General features: G+C 43.9%; 1 protein-coding gene across 1 annotated transcript; it reads left to right on the forward strand.

Moving 5' to 3' along the window:
• Positions 1-357: 357 nt before the first annotated feature.
• On the forward strand, positions 358-19,619 carry LOC115128509 (synaptic vesicle glycoprotein 2A-like). Its single transcript, XM_029658401.2, has 12 exons — positions 358-1,121; positions 7,958-8,138; positions 10,023-10,174; positions 10,312-10,445; positions 16,074-16,163; positions 16,454-16,561; positions 16,830-16,918; positions 17,195-17,359; positions 17,539-17,672; positions 17,921-18,124; positions 18,344-18,503; positions 18,681-19,619. The coding sequence occupies exons 1-12, from the start codon at positions 521-523 to the stop codon at positions 18,862-18,864; spliced, it is 2,202 nt and encodes a 733-aa protein (XP_029514261.1). The 5' UTR covers positions 358-520; the 3' UTR covers positions 18,865-19,619.
• The last annotated feature ends 2,632 nt before the right edge of the window (positions 19,620-22,251 follow it).

Raw genomic sequence — 22,251 nt, forward strand, 5'->3', positions numbered from 1 at the left:
GAATGCAAATTGAGATAAGATGCTCCTTGGCATCTGCTTAGAAATACGCCTCCCCTAGCAACAGTAACAGGATCTGGGCTTACTCATATTGAGCATTATAGAGATAGAACGTTACTTAAAGGGGCAATCGGGGGATTCTAAAAACCACTAATTGGCCACCCCACCACTTGTTTTGATAAACAGCTGAGGGATGAAGCTATGGATGCAAGGACTGCATTAGACCACAATTGTGGTTTTAAACATGTTTTGAAGCTATACAGTATTTATTTAAAATTATATTGACCCAAACCCTGATTCAAAAGTTTGGTCCATGTGACTAACAATGTGTTTGCGCTTTCCCTCTGTAGAGGAGCAGTTCATCGCAGAGCGGGCCCTGTGATCCAATCCAGCTCAACTCTCCACCACCCTATTGAGGGTAAACTGGAACACTGCCTGACAAACATTCCCCAGAGATTCCTGAGCTCCATCCTGCTTTTCAGGTGATAAACCCCTGCCTTTGAGATTCCTCTACCCTTCAATAATGGAGGACGGCTATCAGAACAAGACAGCCTTTATAAAGGGCGCCAAAGACATTGCCAAGGAGGTCAAGCGCCAGGCGGCCAAGAAAGTGGGCCGCGGTGTGGACAAGATGACCGACGAGTACAGCAAACGCTCATACGCCCGCTTTGAGGAAGACGACGACGATGACTACCCTGGAGTGCCTGGGGGGCAGGACAGTGGCTACTACCGGGGCGACAGCCAGGCAGCCAATGACGATGAAGGTGGCCACAGCGACTCCACAGAAGGCCACGACGAAGACGACGAGATCTACGAGGGCGAGTACCAGGGCATTCCCCGCGCTGACTCGAGCAAGGCTGCCGACAGCCTAGCAGGGGGAGATGGGCAGCAGTTCAGGGACATGGCACAGTTTGAGGGGGAAAGGCGGAAGGATCAAGAAGAGCTAGCCCAGCAGTACGAGACCATCCTGCAGGAGTGCGGCCATGGAAAGTTCCAGTGGACCCTCTACTTTGTGCTGGGGCTGGCCCTCATGGCAGACGGTGTAGAGATTTTTGTGGTGGGCTTTGTGCTCCCCAGCGCCGAGAAAGATATGTGTCTGTCAGAGGAAAGCAAGGGCATGTTGGGTAAGTGTGACCCTTAAACTGTGTCTTTTTAATTAACTTGATTGATTTACATGCTAGGTTAGTGAGCCCTTAAATGTTTTTCTCCGATCAAGTGTCAAATGTGGGGGAGTTAATCGGCCCCAATGCAAATTCAATAAAAACCCTGTCGTTCTACGGTAAATTCCTCACATCTATTTCTTTGGTAGACAATAAAATTAGCAATCTATGAATGTGTAACCTAACGTAACAGGCGTAAAAGAGAGTCCCCACATCCACATCCAGTCCCCACATCCACATCCAGTCCCCACATCCATTTTTCAAGTTAGGTTGTAACAGGAAACATCTGCTTTCTGCCGACCCTCTGGAGAGTGATGAATGTGTAACTCAGTAACATATTCATTGACATCAGCACCTGATACACAAATGTCTGCTTGGCAGCACTTCATTTTATGATAAAGAAATGACCTGGTATTTCATTTATTCACAGAAATAACCAGGTACTGTAGTTGCTAGTGCAGACTAGCTTTCGTCACCAGATCATTTTCTAGCAAAAATCACTACAGTAAAATAAAATTGTGTTGTGTGTTCGTGTTGAGTTAATATCATGCCAGTGTACCGCCAGCATTCAGCCAATTGCGCTCCAGCATCTTAAACAGGTTTTTTCTCTTACCGTCTCTCTGTCTTGTGCCATCTTTAGAATACTTTATAAGTGCCTATAAACTTTGTTGTGGCTCAGAAACGGTCCAAAGCAGACAGCAACCTAGGCCCAAATTGGCTACCCATTTTCCTGAGGAGATAAACATGAACATCATTTTATTATGCTGAAAGACTATGATAGAGGAAAACATGCAAAACATTGCTGGTTACTAGTTTTGATTGAATATGGGGACCCCAATTTTTGCTCTGCAGCTTGTCTCTCTGACACGTCTATAATAATAACAACAACAATTGATTAACCTTATATCTCAAAGTGCTTCAAGAGCAACAATCAAACAAGCAACATGCAGTATGCTGACAGGTCAACCAATAGAGGCCAAGTCTTTGCTGCATCCTCTGATGATAGAGAGGGTCAGTTCAAAATCAAATCAAATCCAATTTTATTTGTCACATACACATGGTTAGCAGATGTTAATGCGAGTGTAGCGAAATGCTTGTGCTTCTAGTTCCGACAATGCAGTGATAACCAACAAGTAATCTAACTAACAATTCCAAAACTACTGTCTTATACACAGTGTAAGGGGATAAAGAATATGTACATAAGGATATATGAATGAGTGATGGTACAGAGCAGCATACAGTAGATGGTATCGAGTACAGTATATACATATGAGATGAGAATGTAGACAAAGTAAACAAAGTGGCATAGTTAAAGTGGCTAGTGATACATGTATTACATAAGGATGCAGTCGATGATGTAGAGTACAGTATATACGTATGCATATGAGATGAATAATGTAGGGTAAGTAACATTATATAAGGTAGCATTGTTTAAAGTGGCTAGTGATATATTTACAACATTTCCCATCAATTCCCATTATTAAAGTGGCTGGAGTTGGGTCAGTGTCAATGACAGTGTGTTGGCAGCAGCCACTCAATGTTAGTGGTGGCTGTTTAACAGTCTGATGGCCTTGAGATAGAAGCTGTTTTTCAGTCTCTCGGTCCCAGCTTTGATGCACCTGTACTGACCTCGCCTTCTGGATGATAGCGGGGTGAACAGGCAGTGGTTCGGGTGGTTGATGTCCTTGATGATCTTTATGGCCTTCCTGTAACATCGGGTGGTGTAGGTGTCCTGGAGGGCAGGTAGTTTGCCCCCGGTGATGCGTTGTGCAGACCTCACTACCCTCTGGAGAGCCTTAAGGTCGAGGGTGGAGCAGTTGCCGTACCAGGCGGTGATACAGCCCGCCAGGATGCTCTCGATTGTGCATCTGTAGAAGTTTGTGAGTGCTTTTGGTGACAAGCCGAATTTCTTCAGCCTCCTGAGGTTGAAGAGGCGCTGCTGCGCCTTCTTCACGACGCTGTCAGTGTGAGTGGACCAATTCAGTTTGTCTGTGATGTGTATGCCGAGGAACTTAAAACTTGCTACCCTCTCCACTACTGTTCCATCGATGTGGATAGGGGGGTGTTCCCTCTGCTGTTTCCTGAAGTCCACAATCATCTCCTTAGTTTTGTTGACGTTGAGTGTGAGGTTATTTTCCTGACACCACACTCCGAGGGCCCTCACCTCCTCCCTGTAGGCCGTCTCTGTCGTTGTTGGTAATCAAGCCTACCACTGTTGTGTCGTCCGCAAACTTGATGATTGAGTTGGAGGCGTGCGTGGCCACGCAGTCGTGGGTGAACAGGGAGTACAGGAGAGGGCTCAGAACGCACCCTTGTGGGGCCCCGTGTTGAGGATCAGCGGGGAGGAGATGTTGTTGCCTACCCTCACCACCTGGGGCGGCCCGTCAGGAAGTCCAGTACCCAGTTGCACAGGGCGGGGTCGAGACCCAGGGTCTCGAGCTTGATGACGAGCTTGGAGGGTACTATGGTGTTAAATGCCGATCTGTAGTCGATGAACAGCATTCTCACATAGGTATTCCTCTTGCCCAGATGGGTTAGGGCAGTGTGCAGTGTGGTTGAGATTGCATCGTCTGTGGACCTATTTGGGCGGTAAGCAAATTGGAGTGGGTCTAGGGTGTCAGGTAGGGTGGAGGTGATATGGTTGACTAGTCTCTCAAAGCACTTCATGATGACGGAAGTGAGTGCTACGGGGCGGTAGTCGTTTAGCTCAGTTACCTTAGCTTTCTTGGGAACAGGAACAATGGTGGCCCTCTTGAAGCATGTGGGAACAGCAGACTGGTATAGGGATTGATTGAATATGTCCGTAAACACACCGGCCAGCTGGTCTGCGCATGCTCTGAGGGCGCGGCTGGGGATGCCGTCTGGGCCTGCAGCCTTGCGAGGGTTAACACGTTTAAATGTCTTACTCACCTCGGCTGCAGTGAAGGAGAGACCGCATGTTTTCATTGCAGGCCGTGTCAGTGGCACTGTATTGTCCTCAAAGCGGGCAAAAAAGTTATTTAGTCTGCCTGGGAGCAAGACATCCTGGTCCGTGACTGGGCTGGGTTTCTTCTTGTAGTCCGTGATTGACTGTAGACCCTGCCACATGCCTCTTGTGTCTGAGCCGTTGAATTGAGATTCTACTTTGTCTCTGTACTGACGCTTAGCTTGTTTAATAGCCTTGCGGAGGGAATAGCTGCACTGTTTGTATTCGGTCATGTTGCCAGACACCTTGCCCTGATTAAAAGCAGTGGTTCGCGCTTTCAGTTTCACGCGAATGCTGCCATCAATCCACGGTTTCTGGTTAGGGAATGTTTTTATCGTTGCTATGGGAACGACATCTTCAACGCACGTTCTAATGAACTCGCACACCGAATCAGCGTATTCGTCAATATTTTTATCTGACGCAATACGAAACATGTCCCAGTCCACGTGATGGAAGCAGTCTTGGAGTGTGGAGTCAGCTTGGTCTGACCAGCGTTGGACAGACCTCAGCGTGGGAGCCTCTTGTTTAAGTTTCTGCCTGTAGGCAGGGATCAACAAAATGGAGTCGTGGTCAGCTTTTCCGAAAGGGGGGCGGGGCAGGGCCTTATATGCGTCACGGAAGTTAGAGTAACAATGATCCAAGGTTTTACCACCCCTGGTTGCGCAATCGATATGCTGATAAAATTTAGGGAGTCTTGTTTTCAGATTAGCTTTGTTAAAATCCCCAGCTACAATGAATGCAGCCTCCGGATAAATGGTTTCCAGTTTGCAAAGAGTTAAATAAAGTTCGTTCAGAGCCATCGATGTGTCTGCTTGGGGGGGGGGGGGATATATACGGCTGTGATTATAATCGAAGAGAATTCTCTTGGAAGATAATGCGGTCTACATTTGATTGTGAGGAATTCTAAATCAGGTGAACAGAAGGATTTGAGTTTCTGTATGTTTCCTTCATCACACCATGTCTCGTTAGTCATGAGGCATACGCCCCCGCCACTCTTCTTACCAGAAAGATGTTTGTTTCTGTCGGCGCGATGCGTGGAGAAACCCGCTGGCTGCACCGCCTCCGATAGCGTCTTTCCAGTGAGCCATGTTTCCGTGAAGCAGAGAACGTTGCAGTCTCTGATGTCCCTCTGGAATGCTACCCTTGCTCGGATTTCATCAACCTTGTTGTCAAGAGACTGGACATTGGCAAGAAGAATGCTGGGGAGTGGTGCGCGATGTGCCCTTGTCCTGAGTCTGACCAGAAGACCGCTACGTTTCCCTCTTTTTCGGAGTCGTTTTCTTGGGTCACTGCATGCGATCCATTCCGTTGTCCTGTTTGTAAGGCAGAACACAGGATCCGCGTCGCGGAAAACATATTCTTGGTCGTACTGATGGTGAGTTGACGCTGATCTTATATTCAGTAGTTCTTCTCGACTGTATGTAATGAAACCTAAGATGACCTGGGGTACTAATGTAAGAAATAACACGTAAAATAACAAAAAACTGCATAGTTTCCTAGGAACGCGAAGCGAGGCGGCCATCTCTGTCGGTGCCAGAAGTTGAGGGGTTGAGCGGAGGGAGCTGGTCAGAGGAAGGGGAATGATGGCGATGGAGTCTGCTGATGATCTTGTAGAGGGCAAGTCTGGAGTCTTATAGCCACTGGACTTCTCTTCTTCCACTCTGTGATGCCGCTGCAGTGATGCCTCAAAAAGCTCACTACACAAAGTTCAGAATAGAGGCCTTGTCGTGCTCACTGCAAGCCCTCTGCTTTAGCACTGCTGTATTCCTCTACGTAATACTGGCACCCAGGTGAAACAAAAAAAGCTGGTAATGTGTCCGGATGCATTTTTCAAACAAAGACATTAGCCGGCTAGCCATAGCTAGCTACCTATGTCCACGCTGACAAAGAGAGTTTATTCTCACATAAAGGGGAAAACCATCTATGATTAGTCTCCTCCATCCCACACCTCCCCCTTCACTACCCTTGAGCTTTGTGTGTGTGTGTGTGTGTGTGTGTGTGTGTGTGTGTGTGTGTGTGTGTGTGTGTGTGTGTGTGTGTGTGTGTGTGTGTGTGTGTGTGTGTGTGTGTGTGTGTGTGTGTGTGGTGTCTGTTTGGGAGTGTGAGACAGTGCCTGCCTGCCTGCCCACACACACCTAACCTAACCGCAGGTTTTACACAATGCAATTGTCAGTTGTTGTTGTTGTTGTTTTTTTACATTGCAAGACAGTCATGTACAGTGCATTCAGAAAGTATTCCGATTCTTGAATTTTTCCACATTTTATTACGTTACAGCCTTATTCTAAAATGGATTAAATCATTTTTCCCCTCATCAATCTAGACACAGTACTCCATAATGACAAAGGTTTTTCTGCATTTTTGCAAATATATTAAAAAGAAGAAACGGAAATATCACATTTACAGAAGTCTTCTTGGGTATGACGCTACAAGCTTGGCACACCTGTATTTGAGGAGTTTCTCCCATTCTTCTTTGCAGATCCTCCCAAGCTTTGTCAGGGTGGATGGGGAGGGTTGCTGCACAGCTATTTTCAGGTCTCTCTAGAGATGTTTGATTGGGTTCAAGTCCAAACTCTGGCTGGGTCACTCAAGGACATTCAGAGACTGGTCCGGAAGCCACTCCTGCATTGTCTTGGCTGTGTGCTTAGGGATTGTTGTCCTGTTGGAAGGTGAACCTTTTCCCAGTCTGAGGTCCTGAGTGCTCTTGAGCAGGTTTTCATCAAGGATCTCTCTATACTTTGTTCCGTTCATCTTTCCCTCGATCCTGACTACTCTCCCAGTCCCTGAAAAACATCCCAACAGCATGATGCTATCACCACCATGCTTCACCGTAGGGATGGTGCCAGGTTCCTCCAGACATGACACTTGGCATTCAGGCCAAAGAGTTCAATTTTGGTTTCATCAGAGTATCTTGTTTCTCATGGTCTGAGTGCCTTTTGGCAAACTCCAAGCGGTCTGTCATGTCCCTTCACTGAGGAGTGGCTTCCGTCTTGCCACTCCACCATAAAGGCCTGAATGGTGGAGTGCTCCAGAGATGGTAGTCCTTCTGGAAGGTTCTCCCATCTCCACAGAGGAACTCTGGAGCTCTGTCAGAGTGACCATCAGGTTCTTGGTGGTCCAAACTTCTTCCATTTAATAATGATGGAGGCGACTGTGTTATTGGGGACCTTCAATGCTGCAGAAATGTTTTGGTACCCATCCCCAGATCTGTGCTTTGACACAATCCTGTCTCGGAGCTATACGGACAATTCCTTCAACCTCATTGCTTGGTTTTTGCTCTGACATGCACTGTCAACCATGAGACCTTATATAGACAGGTGTGTGTCTTTCCAAATCTTGTCCAGTTATTTGAATTGACTAAAGGTGGACTCCCTATAAAGTTGTAGAAACATCTCAAGGATGATGAATGGAAACAGGATGCACCTGAGCTCAATAGAATTAGAAACCAATAAGATTAGCATTCCTGCCATGTTATTTTGTTGAAATATACAGTAATTCCATCTCTGATTGCACCCAAATTGGCCATTGTAATTTATAGGATTCATATAATATAAGGTTTTGACCATTTCTTTGGATTCCTCATGTCTAACTTTTTTTTAACGTTTGGGTCAAATGGATGTTATATTTATTAAATGTTATAAATCTTTAAATGGCCAGTCCTATAAATTAAAATGGTAAATTTTTAAAAACAGAAACTATTTCAGAACGATCTGAGATAGTGGGTGTCGAAATCATCTTTCTTTTGCCACATGATGTGCCGAAGGGTGACAAATAAAGCAGCTGTATGCACAGGTAAGGAACGTGTAACTCTCTCATTTTCTCTTTATGTCCTCTGCAGGTCTGATTGTTTATCTGGGAATGATGGTCGGTGCATTCGTGTGGGGTGGGCTCGCTGATCGGATAGGCCGACGGCAGTCCCTTCTCATCTGTCTCTCCATCAACAGCGTCTTCTCCTTCTTCTCCTCCTTTGTCCAGGGCTACAGCACCTTTCTCTTCTGCCGACTACTTTCTGGTGTTGGGTAAGATTCTGAAAACCGATGGAAGGTGAATGATAGATAGAGACAGAGTGACACACAGACGCAGGTGGGCTTAATAGCTTTTTTATAGTTATATAGTAGAGATATACAGTTGGGAGAACAAGTATTTGATACACTGCCGATTTTGCAGGTTTTCCTACTTACAAAGCATGTTGAGGTCTGTAATTTTGATCATAGGTAAACTTCAACTGTGAGAGACAGAATTAAAACAAAAATCCAGAAAATCACATTGTAATTCATTTGCATTTTATTGCATGACATAAGTATTTGATCACCTACCAACCAGTAAGAATTCCGGCTCTCACAGACCTATTAGTTTTTCTTTAAGAAGCCCTCCTGTTCTCCATTCATTACCTGTATTAACTGCACCTGTTTGAACCCGTTACCTGTATAAAAACACCTGTCCACACACTCAATCAAACAGACACCAACCTCTCCACAATGGCCAAGACCAGAGAGCTGTGTAAGGACATCAGGGATAAAATTGTAGACCTGCACAAGGCTGGGATGGGCTACAGGACAATAGGCAAGCAGCTTGGTGAGAAGGCAACAACTGTTGGCGCAATTATTAGAAAATGGAAGAAGTTCAAGATGATGGTCAATCACCCTCGGTCTGGGTCTCCATGCAAAATCTCACCTCGTGTGGTATCAATGATCATGAGGAAGGTGAGGGATCAGCCCAGAACGACATGGCAGGACCTGGTCAATGACCTGAAGAGAGCTGGGACCACAGTCTCAAAGAAAACCATTAGTAACACACTACGCCGTCATGGATTAAAATCCTGCAGTGCACGGAAGGTCCTCCTGCTCAAGCCAGCGCATGTCCAGGCCCATCTGAAGTTTGCCAATGACCATCTGGATGATCCAGAGGAGGAATGGGAGAAGGTCATGTAGTCGGATGAGACAAAAATAGAGCTGTTTGGTCTAAACTCCACTCGCCGTGTTTGGAGGAAGAAGAAGGATGAGTACAACCCCAAGAACACCATCCCAACTGTGAAGCATGGAGGTGGAAACATCATTCTTTGGGGATGCTTTTCTGCAAAGGGGACAGGACAACTATTGAGGGGAGGATGGATGGGGCCATGTATCGCGAGATCTTGGCCAACAACCTCCTTCCCTCAGTAAGAGCATTGAAGATGGGTCGTGGCTGAGTCTTCCAGCATGACAACAACCCGAAATACACAGCCAGGGCATCTAAGGAGTAGCTCCGTAAGAAGGTCCTGGAGTGGCCTAGCCAGTCTCCAGACCTGAACCCAATAGAAAATCTTTGGAGGGAGCTGAAAGTCCGTATTGCCCAGCGACAGCCCCGAAACCTGAAGGATCTGGAGAAGGTCTGTAAGGAGGAGTGGGCCAAAATCCCTGCTGCAGTGTGTGCAAACCTGGTCAAGAACTACAGGAAACGTATGATCTCTGTAATTGCAAACAAAGGTTTCTGTACCAAATATTAAGTTCTGCTTTTCTGATGTATCAAATACTTATGTCATGCAATAAAATGTAAATTAATTACTTAAAAATCATACAATGTGATATTCTGGATTTTTGTTTTAGATTCCGTCTCTCACAGTTGAAGTGTACCTATGATAAAAAATTACAGACCTCTACATGCTTTGTAAGTAGGAAAACCTGCAAAATCGGCAGTGTATCAAATACTTGTTCTCCACACTGTATATGTTTTTTTGCTTTAATGCTAAGAAGGACATTTCATCCAAAGAGCACCCTAACAGAAGCCAAGTAGCACCCCTACCTCCAAGTATTCTCCCCAAGTTTGATTTCATTTACAGATTTTCCAAAAAGATTAAACAGGAACAGGATTTGAAAGTCCAGCTCAACTTCCAGTGGTTTGTTTCTCTGTGCTAATCCTTACAGGATCGGTGGTTCCATCCCCATTGTGTTCTCCTACTACTCAGAGTTTCTGGCCCAGGAGAAACGTGGGGAGCACCTCAGTTGGCTCTGCATGTTCTGGATGATTGGTGGCATCTATGCCTCAGCTATGGCATGGGCCATCATCCCACACTATGGTGAGTAGCCTATGGCGGGAATTCAATCATCACGGATATTGTCCAAAAAGCGCTCAAAATGCCATACCACAAAGTTGTATCTAGGGATTACGCAGGTTTATACGGGTTTTCTCTCTCTCTGCTTCCTCTCCTCCCAGGCTGGAGTTTCCAGATGGGCTCTGCGTACCAGTTCCACAGCTGGCGTGTGTTCGTCCTGGTGTGTGCATTTCCCTCTGTTGCGGCTATTGCTTCTCTCACCACCATGCCAGAAAGCCCGCGCTTCTTCTTAGAGGTAAGCAGGGATCACTTTCTGAAAAATCCATTTAGAAGCAGTTTACCCAATTCCAATTCTAACCTCAATCACTTGAAGCCATATACAGTTGAAGTCGGAAGTTTACATACACCTTAGCCAAGTACATTTAAACTCAATTTTTCACAATTCCTGACATTTAATCAGAGTAAAAATTCCCTGCCTTAGGTCAGTTAGGATCACCACTTTATTTTAAGAATGTGAAATGTCAATAGAGAAAAATGTTAGTAGAGAAAATGATTTATCTCAACTTGTATTTCTTTCATCACATTCCCAGTGGGTCAGAAGTTTACATACACTCAATTAGTATTTGGTAGCATTGCCTTTAAATTGTTTAACTTGGATCAAACGTGTCTAGTAGCCTTCCACAAGCTTCCCACAATAAATTGGGTGAATTTTGGCCCATTCCTCCTGACAGAGCTGGTGTAACTGAGTCAGGTTTGTAGGCCTCCTTGCTCGCACACGCCATTCAGTTCTGCCCACAAATTGTCTATAGGATTGAGCTCAGTGCTTTGTGATGGCCACTCCAATATTTGACTTTGTTGTCCTTAAGCCATTTTCCCACAACTTTGGAAGTATGCTTGGGGTCATTGTCCATTTGGAAGACCCATTTGCGACCAAGCTTTAACTTCCTGACTGATGTCTTGAGATGTTGCTTCAATATATCCACATAATTGTCCCTCCTCATGATGCCATCTATTTTGTGAATTGCACCAGTCTCTCCTGCAGCAAAGCACCCCCACAACATGATGCTGCCACCCCCGTGCTTCACGGTTGGGATGGTGTTCTTCGGCTTGCAAGCCTCCCCCTTTTTCCTCCAAACATAATGATGGTCTTATCCTCCAAACATAATGATGGTCTTTATGGCCAAACAGTTCTATTTTTGTTTCATCAGACCAGAGGACATTTCTCCAAAAAAATACGATATTCGTCCCCATGTGCAGTTGCAAACCGTAGTCTGGCTTTTTTATTGTGGTTTTGGAGCAGTGGTTTCTTCCTTGCTGAGCGGCCTTTCAGGTTATGTCGACTTAGGACTCGTTTTGCTGTGCATATAGATAGTTGTGTACCTGTTTCCTCCAGCATCTTCACAAGATCCTTTGATGTTGTTCTGGCGTTGATTTGCACTTTTCGCACAAAGTGCATTCATCTCTAGGAGATAGAATGCCTCTCCTTCCTGAGCGGTATGATGGCTGCGTGGTCCCATGGTGTTTATACTTGCGTACTATTGTTTGTACAGGTGAACGTGGTACCTTCAGGCGTTTGGAAATTGCTCCCAAGGATGAACCAGATTTGGTTTGTGAGGTCTTGGCTGATTTCGTTTGATTTTCCCATGATGTCAAGCAAAGAGGCACTGAGTTTGAAGATAGGCCTTGAAATACATCCACAGGTACACCTCCAATTGACTCAAATGATGTCAATTAGCCTATCAGAAGCTTCTAAACCCTTGACATCATTTTCTGGAATTTTCCAAGCTGTTTAAAGGCACAGTCAACTTAGTGTATGTAAACTTCTGACCCACTGGAATTGTGATACAGTGAATGATAAGTGAAATAATCTGTCTGTAAACAATTGTTGGAAAAATGGCTTGTGTCATGCACAAAGTAGATGTCCTAACCGACTTGCCAAAACTATAGTTTCTTAACAAGAAATTTGTGGAGTGGTTGAAAAACAAGTTTTAATGACTCCAACCTAAGTGTATGTAAACGTCCGACTTCAACTGTATGTATGCATACCTGGTACCATAGAATCTATCTGGAAGGAATGGGATGCGTGGGATAAAGTGCCTTCATAAAGTATTCACAACCTCTTGACTTGATTTTGTTGTGTTACAAGGTGGGATTAAAATGGATTTAATTGTAATTTTTTTGTAAATGAGCTACACAAAATATTCTGTTATGTCAAAGTGGAAGAAAAATACTAACATTTATAAAAACTTAATGAAAATTAAAACAATAATATATCTTGATTACATAAGTATTCAACCCCCTAAGTCAATACATTTGGCAGCAATACCTTTGGCAGCGATTACAGCTGCAACTACTTCTGGGTAAGTCTCTAAGAGCTTTGCATACCTGGATTGTACAATATTTGCACATTTATCTTAAAACAATTATTGGCTGTTGATTTGTCAAGTTGGTTGTTGATCACTGCTAGATGGCCATTTTCAAGTCTTGCCATAGATGCCGGGTGGTTTAGTGTCTAGTCTAGTGGTTAGAGCGTTGGGCTACTAACCGAAAGGTTGCAAGATTGAATCCCCGAGCTGACAATGTAAAAATCTGTCATTCTGCCCCTGAATAAGGCCGTCATTGAAAATAAGAATTTGTTCTTAAGGGACTTGATGTAATAATGTAATAGATTTTGAATAGATTTTGAAGACAATTTAAGTCAAAACTGTAACTAGGCCACTCAGGAACAATGTCATCTTGGTAAGGAACTACAGTGTATATTTGGCTGTGTGTTTTAGGTTATTGTCCTGTTGAAAGGTGAATTTGTCTCCCAGTGTTTGTTTGACAGCAGACTGAAAGCAGGTTTTCCTCTAGGATTTTGCCTGTTTCTGTTTATTCAAAAAAAAAAAACTCCCTAGTCCTTGCCAATGACAAGCTTGAAAAATATGACGTATTGTATTCAGGACAAAAAGTTAATTGCTTTGCCACATTATTTTGCAATATTATTTTAGTGCCTTGTTGCAAACATTCTGTACAGGCTTCCTTCTTTTCACTCTGTCAATTAGGTTAGTATTCTGGAGTAACTACAATTGTAAGGATTTTTGTGTAGCTGGTGCAGAGGAGTCAGGCGCAGGACAGCAGTGATGAGTAAAACATTTTGTAAACTTTACCCAAAGTCATCAAAATACAAGAGAATTATCAAGCCCACGAATACGGACCACAATACAACAAACAATCACTCACAACCAAACATGGAGAACAGAGGGTTAAATAATAAACAGGTAATTGGGTGAGTGAAACCAGGTGTGTAAGACATAGACAAAACAAATGGAAAATGAAAAGTGGATTGGAGGTGGCTAGAAGGCCGGCGACGTCGACCGCCAAATGCCCCCCTGACGCGCGGATCCAGCAGCACACCGACACCTACCTCTGGTACGACCCTGAGGACGAGGCGCAGGGCGATCCGGGTGGAGACGGTGGAACGCCAGCAGCAATGAAGGGTCCAAAACGTCCTCCACCGGCACCCAGCATCTCTCCTCCGGACCGTACCCATCCCACTCCACGAGGTACTGAAGGCCCCTCGCCCGACGCCTCGAGTCCAGGATGGCTCGAACAGCATACACAGGGGCCCACTTGATGTCCTGAGGGGGCAGAGGGACCTCCCACACCTCAGCTTCCTGGAGTGGACCAGCCACCACTGGCCTGAGGAGAGACACATGGAACGAGGGATGAATACGGTAATCTGGGGGAAGCTGTAACCCGTCCTATAGCATACCTCGTCCTGTCTCCTCGGAACTTTGAATGGCCCCACACACCGCGGACCCAGCTTACGGCAGGGCAGCGGAGATGCAGGTTCCGGGTCGAGGGCCAGACCCGATCCCCTGGTGCGAACACCGGAGCCTCACTGCGGTGACGGTCGGCGGTGCACATGGACGGCGTCTCAGGTCTCCTCCGAACGCTTAAACCATTTGTCCACCGCAGGAGCTTCAATCTGGCTCTGATGCCACAGTGCCAGAACTGGCTGATACCCCAGTATGCACTGGAAAGGAGAGAGGTTATTGGAGGAGTGGCGGAGTGAGTTTTGAGCCATCTCTGCCCAGGGGATGAACGCCGACCACTCCCCCGGCCGGTCCTGGCAATATGACCGCAGAAACCTACCCAGATCCTGGTTTACTCTCTCCACCTGCCCGTTACTCCATAACAATGGAGTTGAATACTTATTGACTCAAGACATTTAAGCTTTAACATTTTTATTAATTTGTAAAAATTTCGAAAAATATAATTCCACCTCGACATTATGGGGTACTGTGTGTAGACCAGTGAACAGAAATCTCAATATAATCCATTTTAAATTCAGGCTGTAACTAGGGATGCACCAATATGACATTTTTGGCCGAAACCGATATCAAATATTTTCCTTGCCAAAAAACAAAACGATACCGATAACCGATATTTAACATTTTAGCTGCCTGTTAAGCATTCTAGTACAGTTAAATAGTTGAAACACACACACAAAACACACACACACACACACACACACACACACAGGTAGCGGTCCTTGTACCTAGCATCGAACATGGGTGTGCATCGAACATGGTGGCGACACAGTAGAGGCTAAGAGAGAATTCCACCGAATCGCTTGTTCACAGCCTCTGTGAGAGTACTTTTCCAAGTTAACCCGACGGTCTGTGTTGGTGTTTTTGTGGTATGAGAACCAGCACATTCTTGAGCATGTAATACGGCTTTCCTCAGTACGAAATCGTCGTCGACCCACTGTGCTGTCAGATGCTCATTGGGCTGACATCGCTGGTCCAAATATCAGTTGTGAAGCTAATAGCAGTTACGCCCATAACAAGTAGCTTGTGGATGCGAGTTTCAACAAGATTGTGTAACTCTGGTAGGGCAACATCTAAAAAATAGCGCCTACTTGGTAGTAGGTGCTCGACCAGTCGGCGAAAGCCAACATCATCCACGACAGAAAACGGTTGATTGTCAAGGGCAATGAATTTTTAGCTAATATTGTCCGATTCCGATATTCTTACCCATATATTGTGCGTCCCTAGTTGTAGCACAACAAAATATTGAAAAAGTCAAGGGGTGTTAATACTTTCTGAAGGCGCTGTATGTCATTACCTGAGTTGACTATTGAACAGCAGTAAATATTGCAGATTATACCCTTAAAGGTACACACTGGGATCTTGTGAATTTAGTATTTTCAATTCTTCAGATTCTTCAGATTGATTGTTGAGTTTAGCACAACTGTCTTACTCTAGTAGCATAAACCTAAATATAAGCTTTTAGTACAAATTCATGGAAATTAAGGCACATTACAGTATACCTGTTATGCGGGTGAGTGAGGACCCAAAAGCGGTTTAACAGAAACAGAGTCTTTTAATGTCCAAACAGGGAAAACATAAATCCTCAATCTTTACAGGAGAGTCCCCCTCTAGCAGTAGAGGAGAATAGCAGGGCTAGCGGCAACAGACTGCAGGTCCCTCCGGGTAGGCGCGGGCCGTAGAGGACAGAGACACCTGCTCACACGCAGCATCTAATGAAGAGGCAGATTACGACAGGACGGGACAAGGGCAAAGCAAACGAGAATCCAACAAAGACAGAAGCAGAAACAGAGAGAGAAATAGAGACTTAATCAGAGGGAAAAGAGGGGACAGGTGTGAGAGAGTAAACGAGGTCGTTAGGAGAATGAGGAACAGCTGGGAGCAGGAAAGGACCATAGAGAGAGAGAGAGAGAGATAGAGGGAGAGAAAGTAACCTAATACGACCAGCAGGGGGAAACGAAGAGAAGAGAAAGAACAGGGACAAGACATAACATGACAATACATGACAATACCCTTAGACACTTCACACAGACATAATGTATCGCAATACTCGTAATGTGTTTCAACTGTAAGTGTTTCTGATGAGGTATGCGATCATTTCCCAACAGAACGGCAAACACGACGAAGGCTGGATGATTCTGAAACAAGTTCACGACACCAACATGAGAGCAAAGGGGCACCCAGAGAAGGTGTTTTCTGTGAGTATTTCTGAGACACACATGTAAAGTCTTTGAATCTCAGGTTTCTTCTGCAAAACGCGTTTATGAAGTTGTATTCTCCTGTCCCAGCTGTTTGTTATTGTGTAACCACGTCCCCAGCCTGGACAGTGTCTGATGTTGTCTGCTGCGTGGCCTAGACCTGCTATGTTTTTTACCACTCCAAACGAGACGTTCCCTCGCGGGAAAATCTCATTTCATCGAATCTAATCTAATGTATACATGTACTGCACACAAATGAGTTGAAGATGGGAAGGTCTTGTTTTTCCCAGGTCACCACCATCAAGACTGTAAAGCAGATGGACGAGCTGGTGGACATGGGAGGAGACATATCAACTTTGCGACGCTATAAATTGAAGCTGGCCAGCCTATTCCACCAGGTAAGTGTCATGTTAAGATCCCTATAAAGGTATGAGAATATGGTTGTTTTCTGTGTATATCTTTTATATTTCATACAGAATATGTTAATTTATGACTGCATACACCGTTTAGCAGACACTTTTAGACAAAATGACCAAAGCCCATCTTATGCTTAGGTTAAAAAAGAGAATTGTGCAATGTGTTTTATAGTGGGGTTTTATGTTTTTAAACCGTGTCAGCAGTAAAACCCAGATGCATATTTGAGTTATTCTCTGTGGGTTGCTATAGGTGCGGAGTAACTTCTTGGCCATCTTCAATCCAGAATACAGAAGGACCACCTTCATGATGATGGCTGTCTGGTTTACCATGTCGTTCAGGTAGCAGAACCAGGGCCATGACCATAGTGGTTATCAGCGGCCTGTGCACAAACCGGTTCTTTTTTTGTTCAATCAAAAAGCTCAAGAAATGTTTTGTCATATCAAATCTAAAAATATATTTTTTAAATGGTGGCTCCTGCCGTCTTAATTTACTGGAGCATTGATATTATTAAGGTTTATACTTATCTCAACTGATTTCAACATAGTGAAGAAATGAAGAAACGTAATCATGTTTGTTTGGTTAAGCCACATTTTTGTCTTTTGCTTCTCCCCCAGCTACTATGGGCTGACAGTGTGGTTCCCTGACATGATCAAGTACATCCAGAAGCAGGAATATGCCTCGCGCACCAAGTTCTTCACCAAGGAGCGAGTGGAACATGTCACTTTTAACTTCACCTTGGAGAACCAAGTGCACCGCCAAGGACAGTACTTCAACGACAAGTCCGTCCTCATTATATTACACGGAACTTTCTGAATTTGCTAAATGTTCTTCTTAAATCGGGAGTGGTAAACTGGGCTGGTCTTAATTTTGCAACTATGCAATGGACACTAACTGTTAGTCGACTCTATTACAACTGGACCGCTAAATACGTCTTTCTTACTTTTACATTGTCCACAAGGTTCATCAACCTTAAGATGAAGTCCATGGTGTTTGAGGACTCTTTGTTTGAGGAGTGCTACTTTGAGGACATCACCTCTAGCAGAAGCTTCTTCAGAAACTGCACCTTCATCTCAACCCTCTTTTACAATACAGGTAAAGTGTCTCCCAAAACAAGAAGCATAAACAATATAAAGTGGAGCTTACAATAGTTATGAGCTCAGTCCATGCCTAGATGTTCTGTATTATGTTTCATGTTTTGTGTTGGACCCCAGCAAGAGTAGCTGCTGCTTTTGTAACAGCTAATGGGGATCCAAATAAAATACCTAATACCATTGAACTGGGCAGGATCCTACCCTTGGACCCTTCTTGACACCACTCTTAACTTTCTTTTCTCTTGACAGACTTGTTCCAGAACAGAATCATCAACAGCAAACTGGTAAACAGCACCTTCCTACACAACAAGGAAGGCTGTCTGCTGGACTTCACTGATGACAACAACGCCTACATGATCTACTTTGTCAGTTTCCTGGGCACATTGGCCGTGTTGCCCGGCAACATTGTGTCAGCCCTGCTGATGGACAAAATTGGACGTCTGAGGATGCTGGGTATGTCACTCCTTCATTAATGTGTTTTTAATGCTCTATACAAGATTTAAAGAATATGTGCATATTTTGAGATTATACATCTGGTGATACATGAATTATGCCCCCCCCCCTTCCTACACCACAGTACTTCATGAGTAGCCGACTACAGAAAGGTCCCTTATCTTTGTCTGATCTTTTTCACCCTCTTTCTCTTCCCCCTCAATCTCTTTTCCTACACAGCGGGATCAAGTGTCATATCTTGTGTCAGCTGTTTCTTCCTGTCATTCGGCAGTACCGAGTCGGGAATGATCGCCCTTTTATGTCTCTTTGGCGGCATCAGCATAGCTTCCTGGAATGCCCTGGATGTGTTGACTGTGGAACTGTACCCCTCGGATAAAAGGCAAGTGCAGCTACCTCACATTTTGAAAGTGTTACAGCTCCTTAATTATTGCACAGTGAATAAAGGCGTATTTTATGCAAACGTATTTATTGAAAAGATATGGAAGTTTTCATGTTAAGTTTTAAGATGTGACCCTGTCAGAAGTGCTGACAATTTCCATTGTTTTCTCTTTTTTAGGACCACTGCATTTGGCTTCTTAAATGCCCTTTGCAAGTTGGCTGCTGTCCTGGGCATAAGCATCTTCCAGTCATTTGTAGGCATCACCAAAGCTGTGCCCATCTTGTTCGCTGCGGGTGCACTCGCTGCCGGGAGTTTCCTAGCACTAAAGCTGCCTGAAACACGGGGCCAGGTGCTGCAGTAGCACAATTCACCACCAGCAGGCAGCGCAGTGTAGCTTCAGTGGCCACATTACAACCAGAGCCCGACCAACCGTACAATCTCAGCCTTTAGCAATCCAACGTTGCTCAGTAAACACTAAAAAACAGACTGTCATCAACAGTGTCACAACAGTCCCAGATTACTGAGAAAATATGACGATAGCATCAGACTTAAAATGCAGATGTGACCTATATAGCCAGCACAGACTAGCTGGCATCTTGACCACAGCATAAAATAGCACATTGGGTTTGCTTCTCAGAGATTAGACAGAATGAAATCCTGCCAACAAAGATATACGTTTATAAACCACTGCCAAAGGATACAAAGATACTGCTTGATAACTACAATGCCTAATGGGGATACTTCCCAACAAAAGAGATCAAACATCTATACACCCTCAATTCATCATAGCACCCATATCTGACCCTAATACCAAATAATATGAGGTTAAAGATGCCCTCCAACAGATTTCCACATGAAAATAGCTTTCGCTGTAACTTAGCTTTCCACTGAATTTACATATCTTAATGGCTTCCTCTGAAAGAGAATATTGCAGACAATATTTCTCTTACCAGGCGACATGCACCAAGCTCCCTGCATCAAAATAATGATATAGATTATGTGTTCAAACTTGGCATCGAAACGAGTTATTTTATCATATAGAAAATGGACTGTACATGTGTGTTGAAGATATATTGCAAGAAAATAAATAATGACAGGACAAATAACTGGTAAATATTTAAGTTTATTTATTGATGGTAATTCGAAGGGATCGGTTTTGTTGATATGCACAGAAAAAAAATGACAATGTATGTTTGTCCACATCACATTTACATCAAGCAGTGAAATATATGCCTAAATAGCTATATGTTGTGTGCGTATTAGGGAGAAAGATGGAGAAAGTGTTGCATCCTTCTGTATGTTTTTGTCATTGGTTCAATGAGACTTCCGAGGAGCCTATTCATGTACATTGATCTCCAATGATAAAGTGCATCATTATGGTTCTGTAAAGATATTGGAAAAACAGACAAAGATGAGTAAATAAGATGAGAACCTATTTAACACATCAGTGGAGATATCCTTTCATTTTGAAAGGCTAGAATAGTGTTACTTTCAATGCGTCAACGAGTCCAGCATTACAGCTCATGCTTCCTGCGTCTCACATAGTGGTCTTATGCTCACTCTTCATCAGCATGTTTAACATTCCAGTTAGCTACGGCCAACATGTGCCCTCTGCTGTCTTTGAAGGACATTACACCTAGGAGGACCAAAGACAGTCGGTTCAGTCGTTAAACGATGCAGTATTAATGAAGCACAAATGATTCCATATACACTGTTACTAAGCACAGTGTCCTTCAGTCATGCAGCTCATGGGAATAGAACCATAGCAACTAGTCACTCACAGATTCATTTGAAGTGCTCAATTAAATCCAAACTGTGTTGTGTTTTTCCACAGTAGTATAAAACACCATTTTCTCTGTGATATGAAATGTTCAAGTTATTGTGTCCACTCTCGAAAAATCCCCTCAACGGTAGATGCCTACAGTTTTAAGAATAACATGTGCACAAGGGTATGTACATTGGCAAGGCAGGCTTGGTTGAATCTAGCCCTATGCCTTTATTGTTTATTATGTGCTTTCCTGTCACCGTGTCCACACCATCCCTTCTAATCTTTGTGTCACAAGTGTGGTGACAATCAGTGAGAGAGCTGATCTCGCCATTGCTCAACTGTAGTGTGAGTGTGATATCGGACTGCAGGGCTATTGGGCTTGTTGAATGTGTAGCCTGCGGGATTTCTTTGTTGCTGTGTGCTTGGTACAATTGAGTGTCTGATGTAGTGCTGGATTTATATATTAGAATCAGATCTCTTTAGTGTTGCATATGTCTGTATATGACATCTATTGTTATTTGTGTTTACCCATAACTGACAAATTTGTGTGTTTGAGTGAGTTTGCAAAAGATACTTGTAAAATAATGTGTTCATGTTTGAGAGTGTAGATTGAATTTGTAATCTCTGCTGTGCTCTCACTCTCTCTCTCTCTCTCTCTCTCTCTCTCTCTCTCTCTCTGTGTTTGGGTGTGTGTGTGTGGGTGGGTATGGTTGTGTGTGTGAGAGAGTGTATGTGTGTGTGCGAGTGCCAAATATTTTTCTACTTCTGCTCTGGTGTTTTAATCCCAAAGAACGAGCGCAGGTCAATAGGGGCCAATATAACATATCTATGAACTAAAAGACTAATACAATAGATATCTAGATCAATGTGATGTTCTTTATAGCGTCAGCCTTGGGCGCTCCTTTGCTGATTAGGTCTCCGCCAAACAAATGTTTGCCCCTGAAAACAGACATTTTGTCTCTGTAGTTGCCTGACAGGTCGCATGGGAATCATAACATTTGTTCAAAGTAAATTCAGATGAAAATGTGTTAGCAATTGCAGAGTGGTTTTGGGGAGTGTCAAAAACCCAGCCATTCTCCCTTTAGATAGATGCTTGTTGTTTCCAGCATAAGAATCTGGACCCAAGTATTAGACCCATCGACCTTTAAACCTTTCTCTGTTCATATCTCTTTCAAATCAAAGGTCCGTGTGGCAGGCTTGTGAAAGTAGCCCTCACAGTAAACAGGATGTTAAACATGCTTGTGGTGTCTGATCTCTTTGGCTGCCCTGTATGTTTGTCCAAAGCAGGAGCTGCTTTTGTATCGCTGTCTTATGGTGACACTTTGGGTCTCAGTGTAACAGTATCAGTTCTTATGATTGCTTCTGATCAGAGTGGGATGACTTGGTGCAAGTTTACTCTGCGTCTTTTTTAAAGCAAAACATTTCTGTCGATCCTATTACTTTCTTTGAAATGGTTGTACTTCTCTCTGCTTTCAGTGGGGGTTCAAGTTCCAAGGAGAGCAGAAACCAAAGCAATAAAAGGGACATATTTCTTAGTGAATAGGCACAAGTAAGTAGGTATTTCAAAAGGGCCGCCGTGTTTACGTCAAAAGAGTGCCTTTAGTCTATTAAAGCCCATGTCCACTTAAGATGAAACTGCCGTTATTGAAATGTGACTTAAAAAATCATTGTGCTATCATTGTACTGTGTGTAGAAACTGTACATGTTTGTACGTGTGAGTGTAAAATATGTGGACATGAAAAGATCAAGGAAAACACTTTGACAATACTATCAACATGACAGAACACTTGTATGTTGTTTTTGTTTTGTAAATGACATATATTGAAAAAAAGACGTGAATATATTCTTCAGTAATCGCTCCCATGGGATGCTGAGAATATTTTACAGTGATGCTGACCAGGTGCTGTGTGTATTTATTTTATGTGAGAATTGTTACTTATGCTGGGATTCACACTTGTGGACCATTTGTCTATCCAGTTC

This window comes from Oncorhynchus nerka, linkage group LG4 (genome assembly GCF_034236695.1).
Source record: "Oncorhynchus nerka isolate Pitt River linkage group LG4, Oner_Uvic_2.0, whole genome shotgun sequence".
Classification (NCBI taxonomy): domain Eukaryota; kingdom Metazoa; phylum Chordata; class Actinopteri; order Salmoniformes; family Salmonidae; genus Oncorhynchus; species Oncorhynchus nerka.

What these genes read in the sequence shown, in the direction of transcription:
- LOC115128509 (XM_029658401.2), top strand. Translation starts at nt 521, where the DNA reads ATGGAGGACGGCTATCAGAACAAGACAGCCTTTATAAAGGGCGCCAAA. An exon ending in CGACTACTTTCTGGTGTTGG is followed by an intron (nt 8,139 to 10,022) that starts GTAAGATTCTGA and finishes TAATCCTTACAG; the next exon opens with GATCGGTGGTTCCATCCCCA. An exon ending in TGGCCAGCCTATTCCACCAG is followed by an intron (nt 16,562 to 16,829) that starts GTAAGTGTCATG and finishes GGGTTGCTATAG; the next exon opens with GTGCGGAGTAACTTCTTGGC.